The 14,076-nt window shown below is 35.9% G+C and overlaps 1 protein-coding gene across 1 annotated transcript in view; it reads left to right on the top strand.

Moving 5' to 3' along the window:
- Positions 1–13,821, top strand: part of CMTM4 (CKLF like MARVEL transmembrane domain containing 4) — a 38,425-nt gene extending 24,604 nt beyond the window's left edge. The window contains exons 3-4 of the mRNA XM_071756698.1: positions 4,223–4,321; positions 5,206–13,821. Of these exons, the coding sequence (XP_071612799.1) occupies positions 4,223–4,321; positions 5,206–5,379 (273 nt within the window). The 3' untranslated portion in view covers positions 5,380–13,821. The remainder of the gene's footprint in view (positions 1–4,222; positions 4,322–5,205) is intronic.
- The last annotated feature ends 255 nt before the right edge of the window (positions 13,822–14,076 follow it).

Below are 14,076 nucleotides of genomic sequence, written 5' to 3'. Positions count from 1 at the left end.
TCTTTTTTAGGATAAAATGCTGCCTTGACATACACCCATCTTCACCCAGAAGTTAAGGTGCCTCCTCTGCATTATGCTCCTGAATGGGACAGACAGCTGCTTATGTGTCAAGGTTTAACACTTAGCAGAAGCAAATTAATGACCTTGGATACTCTCCTTTGGAGTAAGAGGAGTACTGGTGACTGATCAGGATGACTTGCAAATAACTAGCAAGTGACCAGAAGTCAATTTTTCATTTTATCAGTTTGGAAAGGAGAAAGGGCACAGGAGCAGTCTAGGATGGATTTGGTTCAGCTCTTAGATTTTATTCTTTGTTATGGATGGCAGTTTTGTACAGTATTTTATGGCACAGCATACTGTCTCATGAGGTTGCTGTAATTTCAGCAGAAATTCTTCTGTGTAATGTGGCTTTTACTTTGTCTATAAATATAACAACAAGAACTTCAGCTACATCATGACCAGATTTGAAACAGAGCATCTTTTTTCAGTTAGTTTATTTTTATTGTCACAATTATTTGTTGTCCTTTACATGGAAAAAAGCTACTGTACTTTAGGGAGTGTCCTTTACTTCTTGAATTCTTAGTGTAGTTCATTCTTTTTTTTCCTGCTTTGACTTTGTCCAAAGCTGTTGTATTTCTTACATTCTAATCTTTTTGCTTTAGTTAGTAAGTAACAATTTTTTGCATCTGTGACATTACAGTTATATATACATATATATATATATATCTGGTCTGTAGATATATTATGAATATGTGTTAATGTGAATCAGTTACTTTCATTAAAAGGTTTTGAGCTAAGCAGGAAAAATGGAATTGCAGAAATTAATAAATTGGAGCCTCAAGATGGAATAAATTCTTTAAATTTGAATTACTGGATTCTTTGCAATTATAATTTTGATATTCTTTGTAAAGAGCAGAATAAATTAAAATGCCAGTGGTGATGACAAAGTTTCTAACATACTTAGGTTTTTTTATTTCCTGGAATAATCTTGGCAAGGGCACCAGCAGTCTAATTTTGGCAATATTTCATATCTGCAGTATCTCAGACTGCTTCCAAGAAGCTTGCAATTCAATTCGTAGCATGGAGATAGATGGTACTGTCTGCCATTCTATGGATAGGCCTAGCTGTCTTGCTTATACTATTCTTCTTTGGCAAGATGATCAGGCTGACAGATTCAAAAAGTCAGATTATCAGGATTAATTAATAAGCACATCTGACCCCATATATGTGTTATGAGTCATTCACTTAGTCTTTAAGTATGATAATAAGGAATTACAAAATGTGTGTCTGCAAAAACATAATCTGGGTTATACTTGAATTGATTTTGAGTATGGCTTTTGTCCTAACTTTGCATGTTGTGCTATTAATTTTGTTGTACTTTTCTATGTTAAACTTTTAAGACAGCTGGTGTTTTTTGATTATTTGAACACAGGAGTCTTCATGTACACTGCTCAATCTTTTTAATATTCAAAGCAGTTTAGGTTCTTTGATTCATACTGTGAGAAATTTTCTCCTCCTTTCAAATAACTTCTGTGGCTCTTCTCTGTACCCTGTCCAATTTTTCAACATACTTTTAAAAATGTGGATACCGGAACAGGATGCAGCATTCCAGTGTCCTTTGCACAGGTAAGATTGCCAACTTACACCTGTCATGTCTGTATGTCCGAAGGAATGTATAAGTGCTTTTTCTCCCTCTTTTTTTTGTCATGGCATCACATCTTGAGATGCTTACCTGCTGTAATTATTAAGCTCTTCTGAGTTATTTCTGAAGGATTTTGTCTCCATTCTGTAGGTCCTTTCGGTAGGTGGCAAATATACTCTGGTAGTAGAATACACAACTTGATCTTGGGTTGAACTAATTTTTTAAACGTTTTAATTTTTCAAGAGCATAGCTGTCATCTCCTTGGTATTTATTTTCGGTATTCTTGGTGACATATGTGTGTTTACTCTGGAGTCCTGATGAAAATGTTGAATGGTGTTGAATCTGGCATCTATTGACATATAGAATAAGGCATCCCCTCTAGTGAGAAGTTCCTGCAGGTGAGAACCACAGCTCTTAATGACAATTGCAAAAGCACAGCTAGAGCTGCTAAACTCAAAGCTGAAGAGGAGGATAGTAGGGGAAATTGTGAATTGCCATTGGTTTTCCAGTGCCTCTATTTCTTAACTTTTATCTCTGCAAAGCAAGAAGTTATATAACTATAACTGCAATGACTATTTAATAAAATTCCAGTTTTGTTTGATGCTGTAAGTACCAGATAACATCCATCTCAGTAAGCATGAACAGATAAAAAGTACCCCTCTAGTAATACACTGCTGGTTGAAAGGATGGTAGGAGTTTCTGAGATCCACAATTTGCTTTTGTTTTCTTGGTATGACAGTGTAGGTCTTACTGAGCACATGAAATCTGGACATGTTGGTGGAAATAGCAAGGAGCAATGGTAGCCTCTCAGATTTCTTGGGAAAGTCCCCCTTTTAGGGGAGGACCAGGTCACAGTGATCCATCATACAGTTTATCCCTAGGTATGCTTAATTTTAATAACGAGCTCTCACTGTGTCAATACCCTGAAAATACATAGTTTCCCCTGTGAATAGCACAGCACCAGAAACTTTCAGTTTTTACAATTATTTTCTAAAGCATTCTTCAGTCCTGGCTGGAAAAACAGATGTTTTGGGGGTGGCTGGATGACAGTGGTCTCTTCAAAGTCTTTGCACTGTGTAGCTGGAACATGAAGTCATGAGATTCATATCCAGGGAATAAGTTTAGATTCACATCTCCAGTTTTTAAGCCTAATTTCTTACAGCATTTCACAAGATGTACTTTGGGGAAAAATAAAAATAAAATTAAATTTGTAGTATATGGAGAAGCAGGAACAGGAAGTGAGCCTGGCTCACATGTAAGGGAAGAGAGGCAGGTTGAACAAATTTGTCCTTGAATTCTAATTAAAGAGTAGTGGTGGTATTTTTTAAACAGTGGGAGATGGCACTGTTCAGTGTGCTTTTATTGTGGTAGGTTTTAGTTTGTGAGGGTTTTTTTCTTTTTTTCTTTACTCAAAATTGTAAGTTGCACAGCAAATGTGTACATGGGTTTTCTTTCCATCCCTTTTGGCTATGGTAACATCCACCTCTCGCCAGTTTCAAGTTCCTCCAGGATATTTGTGCTGAACTGCCATTCCCTGATTCCCCTATGCCCCCCTTGCTTCCTGACTTCACCTACTCATGCAGTTATCACAACAGTCTGTTATTTCTCACACCTCTGTAGTGGATGTATAGTGCAATGTACATACCTATCAAATGTTTTAAGAAATGGTAAAAGATGCCCTACGTCAGATACTGAACAGCTGGTCCATAATGAATCTGGTGCTTTGTTTTTCATATTGTTTTGAAATTCCACCTCTTGAATTGTTTTTTCCCAAGTCTGATCAGATAGTCTTGTATTGACATAATTATTAATGTGCTAATAGCTGCCATTCAGAATTCTTACATATGTTCCAATGATATGTTAATGACCCTGCTTTATGTAAGGCATGGCAGCCTAATCATCTGAATACTAAGTGATACATGCAGCATATGTGTAACTGAATTGCACGCTGCCTCATTTTTTTTGTGCTTGGATAAAGACAAGTATTTTCCCTGAACGTAAGAGCTCCTGGGTTGTTGCTGTGCATGTGTTCCAAAATGTCTGCTTGAAACATCAGTTTTATGGAAGAAGAAAAAAATCTGTGTATTCTCACAACACAGGCAGCTGTTGTTCATAGAAATAGTGTGGGACATAAGATTTGCTACAGTGAAGGCCTCAAAGAATTTGTAGAAAAGCAATGACTGCTGCCTGGGCAGTACCTGAGCACTGTTGTGATGTGAAAGAGATCAAGAGGCTTCTGGGGTGCTGAAGTTTGGTATTTTGGTTACTTCAGCATCAGCTGAAGGAAAGCAGCTTTGCTTTATGCTGACAGTATGTTTCTGATAAACCCAGCAGAAATAAAGGTAATGCATCCAGAATCTCCACTGTTGCTTTATGTGTACCTGCTGTTTGACTTCAGACTAATGTGCACAGGTACATTTCCTGTGTAATAATCTTTGCCTTCTTCTGTGTAAGTGATAAACTGCATAGAAAATGGGAAGGTATTGCTATAGTTCTTGTTCTAGTCTACTGTTTCATCACTTCTAAAAAAAGCAAGCAAAGAATCATTGTTTAGTAATGCTAATGAATTTATTTTTTTAGGATCTGGTCAACACTGGACTCAGCACTTTCTTCTTTTTCATTGCCTCTGTAGTACTTGCTGCTTTAAACCATAAAACTGGAGCAGAAATTGCTGCTGTGGTAAGAATTTGAACTTCTTTATATATGACTCTTATCTTCTATTAAAACTAAGAGTTTCCTTGTGTTCATTAAATAGTCCTGTTGCCTTTGCCATCACAATTTACTTCTAATTTTACAGCTGTCTTTAAGCTAATTCTGTTTACTTTAAAAGTACTGGTATCCTTTGAATTGTTTGTGTTAAGGCTTGAGGCAAGAACAAAGGAAAAAAGACTTGCAGAGAACACTTTAGCAGTTGAACTTGCCTTGCTTCTCTCTCTATAGCTTAGATGTTACTGCTTTATATTGAAAACCTATGGAAAATATGGTGCCAAAAGTTCACAAAACATTGGAGCTGCTTACACATAATGTGTTGAATTCTTCTTGCTCACTACAGATCATTTTTGTTCTGTGCAGTGTGTAGTAGTACTTCAAGATTTTAAATCTACAACAATAGGGTTAAGCAACTTCCCCTAACCTGGACATTGGAAATCAGACAGCAGTTCTGCAGAAGCATATAGGAAGAACTGCAAGTTAGCTCCTTCTTCAGGCTTGTGCTCTGGACTCTTGTCATTCATCTGTTCTCTTGTCATTCATTCACTCTTAAGTGCATGCTGAGGAATGAACTATTGGATGAAGAGCTGTATTCTTCTTTACAAGAAGAACTTCCATTGAACTTGCATGGCAGGATGCAATTGTGTTTGTAGACAGAGAAGTTTTTCATTTTTCTTAGAATCTTTTGCAGATTCTCTAGTTCACTGAGGAAGAAAAATCATCAATTTTACAGATCGTGATGATTTGTCAGTGCAAATAAAGTAGAAACCTAATCTTCTGAGGAGTTTGTTTTGAAACTACTATTGTTCTTATTTGCAAAAATTGTCTTTGACAATTCTTTCTACTTCTTGTAGATATTTGGTTTCTTGGCCATGGCAGTGTATGCTGTGAACACATATTTAGCTATTAAAAAGTGGCGAATGAGCAGCAGACAACAAAACAGTCGTCAGACCAGTGATTACATACGGGCTCGGACAGAATCCCGGGAAGTAGATCATCGCCCGGAGATCCAGCGGCTGGATGCATGAAACCAACATTCAAATGGGACTGCAAAGGGAAAAGAAGTGTTGAACTCCCTCACGGAATAAAGGGTTTTTTCTTTACTTAAGGAAGAAAAGGAAGATCAGATGGTGGCAAAGAGTGCCCAGCCCTGCGTATGTGCAGAGGCGCGTTGAGTCGGAAGGTGTTGTCATGAAGGCAGTAAATATTGGTCATTCAAAAGCAAGATCTGTTTAAGATGTCCACATATATATACACATATATTATATAGCTTATATAATATATAATTATATATATGTTTTGAAGTATGTTCTTCTTTTGGATTAACTGCACAGTACTTTCCTTCCCTGTCCCAAGTGCAAACTCTGCCAGTGTTTCTTCGCCTGTTGTAAATGCTGAGACCAGCACTACATTGGTTAATATAGGAAAGAAATCCACCAAAAGTAAATCTAATATACACAAAAAAACAAAAAAAAGGAACTGAGGGGCAAATAGCAATAACTTCAACCATGTATTGTCTTCAATGAACTCTGTCCATCCTTGTGCAGCCTTGGCAGTGCAGCCCATTTCTCATCTACAAGATCTGCAGTTTCACTCTTGGTGCACTTATATAGCTGAAGCAGACAACCATTTCACTTTTTTTGTTTCTTGGATAAAGAAAGGTGGTTGAGGTGTTCACGCTATGGGTTACTCTGGAATTACCATGCTCGGTTCATGCATGACCTTGGCCAGATCTGAACTTGAGTGAAGTCAGCGTGGTTACTGAATGGTCAACATAATGCATCAAGTGCAAGTGTGTGGTTTTTTGCTTATGTTAGGATATGTTCTATTTTTTTATTCCAAAAAGGGGGAAAAAAAAATATGCTTGGGATGGAGGGGGCATAGTAGAGAAAGAAGGGTTGTTACCCAATAGATTCACCTTCCAATTATGGCTTTCTTTTTTTATTTTTTTTCCCCTCTTTTCTCCAAGGTTCAACTTGTTGAGAAGCAAGAATTAGCAAAAAAATTATTATGTCTTATAAAATGTTTCTAAGGTTGCAATATTGTTATACATGCTTACATGTGACACGTTAGCATTACATAAATAATTGCCTTTTTGGAAGATTTTTTGTTTCTTCCAAAATCCATTGGTAGTAGGTAAAACACTTAAAGTGGGTGCATATTTTTTCCCCTAATATTTATTTGGATAATGAGGAAGATAAGATGGTTTACAAATGGATTTGTTTAGAAATAATTTTACCTAACTGAAGGTTTCTTATTTTAATTGTACTTCCAGTGAATAGAAGGATATTTACTCTAAACCCCAATTTTGCAGTATTTGGATAGACAATGTAATGTTACTAGGAGGATGTCCCTTGCTATTTTTCAGAGGTTTTTTTACTGTTTTTATCCATGTAATCCATTATTTGGCATCTGCATGCCTGCATGTAACGTGCAGAAAATTTTTTGGGAAGATCTCCAGAGCAGAATTCTGGTGTAAATCTGGTGTAAATCTCTGAAATGAGTGGAGCTGTAAATCATGCATGCCTGAATTTATCTTCCATTTAACTTGAACACTTTTTGCCTGTGTTATTATGTAGCTCTTAAGTGGATGAATGCAGGTAACTGGAGTCTTCAAAACAAATGGCAATATGTTGCAGATAGGTTAATTTTAAATATGAAGAACAGGTTATACCCAACAGAAGATGAATAGAAGTGCCTGGGCTTTTTTAATACCAGAGGAAACTTGGTGGTGACCCATGTGAACCTAACACTGCAATGTTTGCATCAAGTAACAGAGAATTATTTTGATGTGTGACAACTGGTGACAAAACTAATGTATTTTCAATTTACTGATGTCTACAGTTAATTAAACATTAGTGACTAACATGGAGATTAAAATTCAGAGTCACCAATGAGGTTAAAGAAAACTTGCATTTTCTTAATGAGTAATGATTTATCAGTTACTGTGACAATGATTTGTTGTGCTTCATTGAAAATTAATGCCAAAGGGACCACCAGTTTAAAAGAAGACTGAACCACATAACCCAGCCTCTAATGTTAGGTTTAGAACACAGATATTTAGGTGTGTAATTTCATTGGAAGTGTAATCTGTTTGGTGGTTAATGACAAGGACCAAAATGGTGTGTACATCAGAAAACACTCTGTTTCTCTCCTGTACTCCTTGTGTTGATTTTTTAGAGGTGTGTGGGTCATCTGTTAAGTTTATGAATTCGCTATCTCCAAATCCTTGCACCTTTTCTTAACTAGGAAAAGGATAACTTCACCAAGCTTTTTGTGGAGTGAGATCCTAAAAATCTTTTATCTTTCATCTGGAATGGTGAATGCAGTGATACAGTGATACTTCTAATGCAGTCCGGTACTTCATCATTTATTATACCTGAATCACACAGTGACCTTGAGTGCTTTTACATCAAAAATGAGTTTTCTTGATCTGAGAACAGTGTGTCATTATTTATTCCTTACATCATGACCTGAGTTTAGCACAGCTTTCAGGGTGGAATTCAAAGAAAACACTGATTTAAAAAATACTATCTGATACACTTTATAAAATAAAAACAAATGCAAAATTGTAATTTCCTTATTCTGAGGACCAAAGATGATTTTAGTATTGTATACACTCTCTTAAAAAAAAAAAAAAAAAAAAAAAAAAAAAAGAAAAATCTTAAGTTTTAAGCATTTATTGCTCCACAGAGACATATACTTTTTGGATTATATAGAAGGGAAATAAAGTAGTTGTGAGAGACAAGTAGATTTGAGACATTAGGGTCATCTGATATATTCACAGTTGATACCCCTTGTCCCTGACTTAATTTCTCACATGGTTTGTTGAAGACATTGCTAGTATTTTAAGACCATTATGCAAACTGTAGTTGTGTTAAAAAAACTCTGAAGGAAGAGAATAGGGTATAAAGTTTAATTTTCTTGGAAACCTTTATAGAAAAGTGATGTTAAATTGTTTTTCCCAGCCAATTAGCATGGCTTGTAATTGCTGAGGATAGAGGGATAATTTCTTACAGTCCTTATGAGTGCTGTTTAGCTCCATAAAGGGACTCAAAACCCACTGTAAATAAAACTAAACAGTTAAACCTTGCAGGAACAGGGAGCTTGAAACTATAATCATTATGGTTAGTTCTCTCTTGTCAAAGTAAGCCCTCAGATGTGCAATCTCCATCTGTTACTGCATGTAGAAATGGCAGTAAATTTGGCAACCTATGCACAGACTTTGAACAATAAGCTATGATTGAAGCAACAGCTCTCTAGTGTTATATGAATGTTTTTCTTTTAATGCTGTGTATGCTCAGTTTTGTCAGCCTTGGTTCAAGTTTATCATATGTTCCTGTAATGATGTGCAGACTGCCTACAGTGGGAGTTTCTGAAACCATAAGAACTGATTTGACAGTTTCATCACTTCTTAGTAGATTCCTTCCCACTCTCCACTTATTTCTTTCATTTCGTGTATTCGTGCCTCATCTATCTCATGTTTTAATATTTGATTTTTGCTAAGCCTTCTTCTTTGATCTGTGTAGTGTCTGCTTCAGTATAAGGTAGAATACTGTGTCCAACATCCTTTTGCTTAGTATGGTACTCTTATGGTATGGTTTATGGTGGTTGGGCTGGATGTGCTGGGGGACATTTCCTGTAGGACTTGAGAAACTCCCTGGTATACTGTATCTATTTTTGTGTAAGCTTTCTGGTAGGACCCACATGCTTAGAGGTTGAGAGGTTTAGATTCATCTGTCTCTTACTTTTTTGAGAGACAAGGTACTGACTTCAGAGATTTGATGCCTATGCTTTCAGTCTGTGCCCATCATGGGCTTTGTATTCAGAAGTTGTGCTTTGGAAGCAGCTTCTCTTCTTTTGCTTATAAGATCTTCCATGTGAATTTAAATAAAATCAGCAATGTGTGGTGCTTCTTCATAGGCTTTGTCACGTGTTTCACTGTGCATCTCATAATACAATCTGTAGTTGTTTCATCTGTATTTCATTGATTCTGTAAAAAGGGGAAAACCAGGGAAAGTTTCCAGTCATCCCTAAGAATTTTATTCTGCTTTTTTTTTCTCCCCTGTGAATTATTTTGTACAGTATGATGACTGTTCCTAACACAGCAGGCTTAATGCTATTTAACACAGCAGAACTGATCTGCTACAAGCTGCATGTGGACTGTTGCAAGTGAATTAACCACTAGTTTTCTATGAACTTCAATGTTCCTACATAGATTTGATATTTGTCACCTTTGTGCTATTTTGGAGATGTGCAGGCACAGCAAACACTTATCTAATATGTGCTTTTATTACTACAAACCTTCTCCTCTTCTCTTCCTTAGCTCTTGGTCTATATCAGTTACTTTCCTTTCTCGTGACAACTTTTTAAACTCAACTTTTTGTGATTAAAAAAAAAAAAAAAAATCAAACCTTAAGAAAACCCAAAATAAATAAGATTGGTTTTAGGGCATAATTTTAAAAAACCTTGAGCGTAATAAAAGTTGAAATAGTGTGGACAATAATGTCCTCTCTCATACTCAGATGATACTGAGCAGCCTTGTATGTGAAAATTGGAGCATAGAGAACATAAAATGCTGAAATCTCTGGAGCCAAATATCTTAGGCAGGCATTTAGGATAAATAAAAAGGCAGGCACAACCTGATGATAAATTTGAAATATGTTAAAAGGTGAGAAGGAGAGAGAAACCTAAACTTGACATTGATAACCCAGTGCTTTCCAAATTACGTGTGAACATAATAATTCCCAGCTCCAGAAGGGAAGATTTGCTTCTACACTTTTAGAGAAGGAGAGACAGACACCTTGAACTGGCACTAAAATCAGACCTAGAAGCATTCTTGTTACTGTCTGTTCCTAACTCTGGGCCTTTGCTGCCTGTGTAGCACTCTCAGAGGGATTCTACACTGACCATGTTAATGGTGCATCTTAAAAGCTGAGGGAGGCTGACAAAGTGGTGTGGTTATCAAATAACTTCTACTCAGCTAAAGTGTAATACTTGATTCACAGAGACCTGCAGGACATAGATGCATCTGAAGGGCTGTCTGTGTGTTGGGAAGGAAAGATAGTTTCATACTAATTACTGCTCAGTCCCACTGGAATGAGTAAAGCATCATGTAGCATTTCTGAAGATTGGATACATAGTTCTTGATGTTTATAGCATAAATAAATAGATTGTTTGGAGGGCCAAGGAAGCTCAGAAAGACTGTATGGATAGAGGTGGCATATGCATGCATTTTAATGGCAACAAAAGTAAGACGTGAAATGAAACTGAAATAAAAACCAGCAGCATGTTTGAAAATGCTTTGTAGAAATCACACCATATTCTTCCCTTTTTTTTAACCGAGGGAGTTGGTTAGTAATTAGTAATAGAAATATTCAGGATATCTCTGAATAGCACTTTGGAGTTTTTCCTGACATATTGTTTTCTCTGGTAGCCACTTGCCACCTGGATAGGTCTGTTTGACAGTGTCAGAGTAAGGCTGTCTAATCTGAAAGGGTTCCTTTGTTGTTTTGGTCTTATTTTTGCATTTTTAAAAATCTGTCTACAACTTTTTGTATTCTAAAGATAATCTTTAAAAAAATCTGCTTACACTGTGATTTATGATAGCCTTTAATTTAGAGTAAACAATACAATCTCATTTTCTTTTGGGATATGCAGCTTTAAAAAGTGTTCTTATATATGCCCAGAAATGAAAGTTGTCTATTTATCATGAAAATATGATTAGATGAACTTACCTATCCAGAATCCCAGTGCAACTCTTTCAGGTGTGCTGGAGAGACAAGTTAGTGAAATTGCCTTTTACTCTCTATGGGTTAATAAATATTTTTTTTATAACTAGCCACAGATAGTCCTTTTTAAATTATACTTGGCAAACAGAAGATATTTTATTTTATATACAATATACATAGATACCTTGATTGACATATTTATAACATAGAACTTTGTGTTTACTAGGAAGGTTTTATCTGTATACCATGGATTTCATGGGTAAAATTTTAAAAAGCCAGTTAGCATATGTGGAAGGATATGGAAACTATCTGCATGAATTCAGAATGAGGACATAGCAGCATCTCAAAAAGCAATAGCCAGATCATATTAATGGAGTATCTGGGTTTTTTTGTATTTTTTGATTGGGGCTGGTCCCTAGAGCTATTTAATAACATCAGGATGTGAGTTACAGAATGAACCATGACCATCTTCCTCTTCTGACTGTCACGGACTATTGTCTAGAATATGGGAAAGTTCAGGGTATTGTATTTGTTTTGCTTTGGACAAATGTCTTAAGAGACATATTTAAAACTTTAATGTGTTTGAAATAAAATACCCTCTTTTAACCAGGCTAATTCATCAACTTTTGGAAGCCTTTTAATAAAAAAAAAATATTGTCTAAACATTTTCAGTAATTTTACATTTATCCCGATGTCTACAGGTTAAAGTGGTTCTGGCTAATACCCTTTTATTGCAGCAATTGCTACCTTCATTTTTCTACTGTTTGTACTTCTGTCTTGACCGTTTACTGGTTTCTACTTGTTGGATATTGTGGAGGGAGAGTGTGAATTAGCACTTCAGTTCATCCAGCTTTAACTGGTACATCACAGTTCCAGAGTAAGGAAGTATTTTGATTTCTATATTGTGGCCAATTTATTGCATTTTAAAATGGTTTCTATACTTAAGACACAACATTTATGACATAATATAACAAAAGACTTAGCTTATTCTGTCTAGACTTAATCTCTTCTGTGTTAGTATCATTTTGAAACTATTTGTATATGTTGAAGTTTGTAAGGGTTCAGGAACCCACAATAAAATAGTAAAGTATGTATTTATTTCTCATTATATTGCTCAATTTTGATTTGCAAGTTGACACTTTGTATGTGTTTTCACAGGATTGTAGACAAACACCGAAAAACTGCTTTACCTAGTGTGCCTTTCATGTGTGGTGTAAACACTTGTCATTCACCAAAATAGAGATGTAAATTTATTAAACCAGTAAACAATATTTTTGTAATGTGAGTCACTAATGCATCTCTGGGTTCACTGGGCTTTGCTACCACTCATACCAGTTTTATGACTAGTGCAGTCATTGCTTTCCCTGTATGCACTAAGTAGTAAATCTGATAGCATGGCTAATCAAAAAATTGTGTCACTTTTGCTCTGCTCTGCCTTCAGCTGCTACTTGATAGATGGAGATAAAGCAGATTGCTGATGTGAACTAGAAGGTACTGCAAATTTCTTTCCTTGTGTAAAAAGGTATCAGCATCTTCAGTGCTGATTCTGGGTCCTCCAGAGAAACAGCAGGCATAATCTAAAAATTCTGATTCTTGCTCATAATTTTTTATTTATGGTGTCTGAGGAAGGAGCATCTAGGCCTGACTGAAAGACTTTATCCCATGGGGATATAGGTCCTGTACTGACAGATCTGTAATTATGAACAGCTCAGAAGTATCAGTCGAATTACTGGGTAAGAATTACATCTTGGGCTGAGCAAAGGGGATGCAGTTTTCCTTTTATTATATGAACACAAGTCTGTTGTGTAACACCCTTGGTGGTTTGCTTTCGAAGTAAGAAAAATGGTAATGTTTTGCCAAGGGAAATCTTACAAACATACTCTGTGTTTGAAAGTAGAACCTGACTGTTGTCCTTACTCAGGCAAAATTCCCCATTGACTCAGGGGACTACAGATCGGGTACCCATTTATCACCAAATCCTGATTAAGGATTTGAAGAATATCTCAAGTAAGCAGATATTCATACAGAGACAATTTACAGCCTTGTTGTAATCTTACTTTATTTTGGTAAGGGTTCTTGGAAGTTACCAAACTGCACACGAGGCCAGCTGATAACACAGATGCTTTCCATAGGAGTACCTATCAGCTGTGATCACTATCCCTTCAGTATTGACAGCAGTAACTTATGTGCCTAAGTGTAGCATCTTCCAGCTCTGTATGTGAAAGCTGTGCTGTTAGTGCTTGACCTGTTTCAAAGGCAAGTTAACTCTACAAGAAAATCTAACCTCCAACTTGTTTTTACACCAGTAATGATTTTTCAATATGCTGTATTCTTCTTTTCTGTTGGTTTTTATGCTAAATAAAAAACACAAGCTGAAGAATTGTAATGTCTTGCAATACAGAAAGCAGTCTTGTTTTTAAAATCCATGTTGTTATAGCATAATTTAAATGGTGTATTTATCAGTTTTAAATGTAATTTTGCTTTTCCAGTCTTTTGTATATGGGCACAATACTTTTTGTAAATTTTTTTTTTTTATTTAGTTGTCTTTTTCTTTCTGATATTTGAAAATTTGGGCTCTGGATTTTGATGGTACTTTTCTGATCATGTCTTCATAGTGGTAAAAGTCTGTATTTTTGTATGTAGGGAAAATGGTAGTTTTCTAACACCTTGACCAATATAGTATGGAATCATTTGTGAAGGACTTTCCGTTTAATAAATGGACATATTAAAGTACTAAAACATTGTCCTCATCTGTAAAGGCAACATGCAGATTTGGTGTACCAAATGTTGTGGTTGATTAGTTGGCAATTCAGTAAGTGCAGTTGCTAAACACACTTGTGGCACTCTACTGGTAATGAAGGCATCTGTTAGCCTGCATGGGTTTTGGAAACAGCTCCTGTTTGGATCAAGAATGTATTGTGAGTGAACAGAAATGTTTATTATGACCATGCTTTTATTTTATTTTTCTTTTATTTTAGCAAAATGAAAACTTCA

This window comes from Heliangelus exortis, chromosome 13 (genome assembly GCF_036169615.1).
Source record: "Heliangelus exortis chromosome 13, bHelExo1.hap1, whole genome shotgun sequence".
NCBI lineage: Eukaryota > Metazoa > Chordata > Aves > Apodiformes > Trochilidae > Heliangelus > Heliangelus exortis.
The sequence above is the reverse complement of the archived record's forward strand: the minus strand, read 5'-3'. Positions and strand labels throughout refer to the sequence as shown.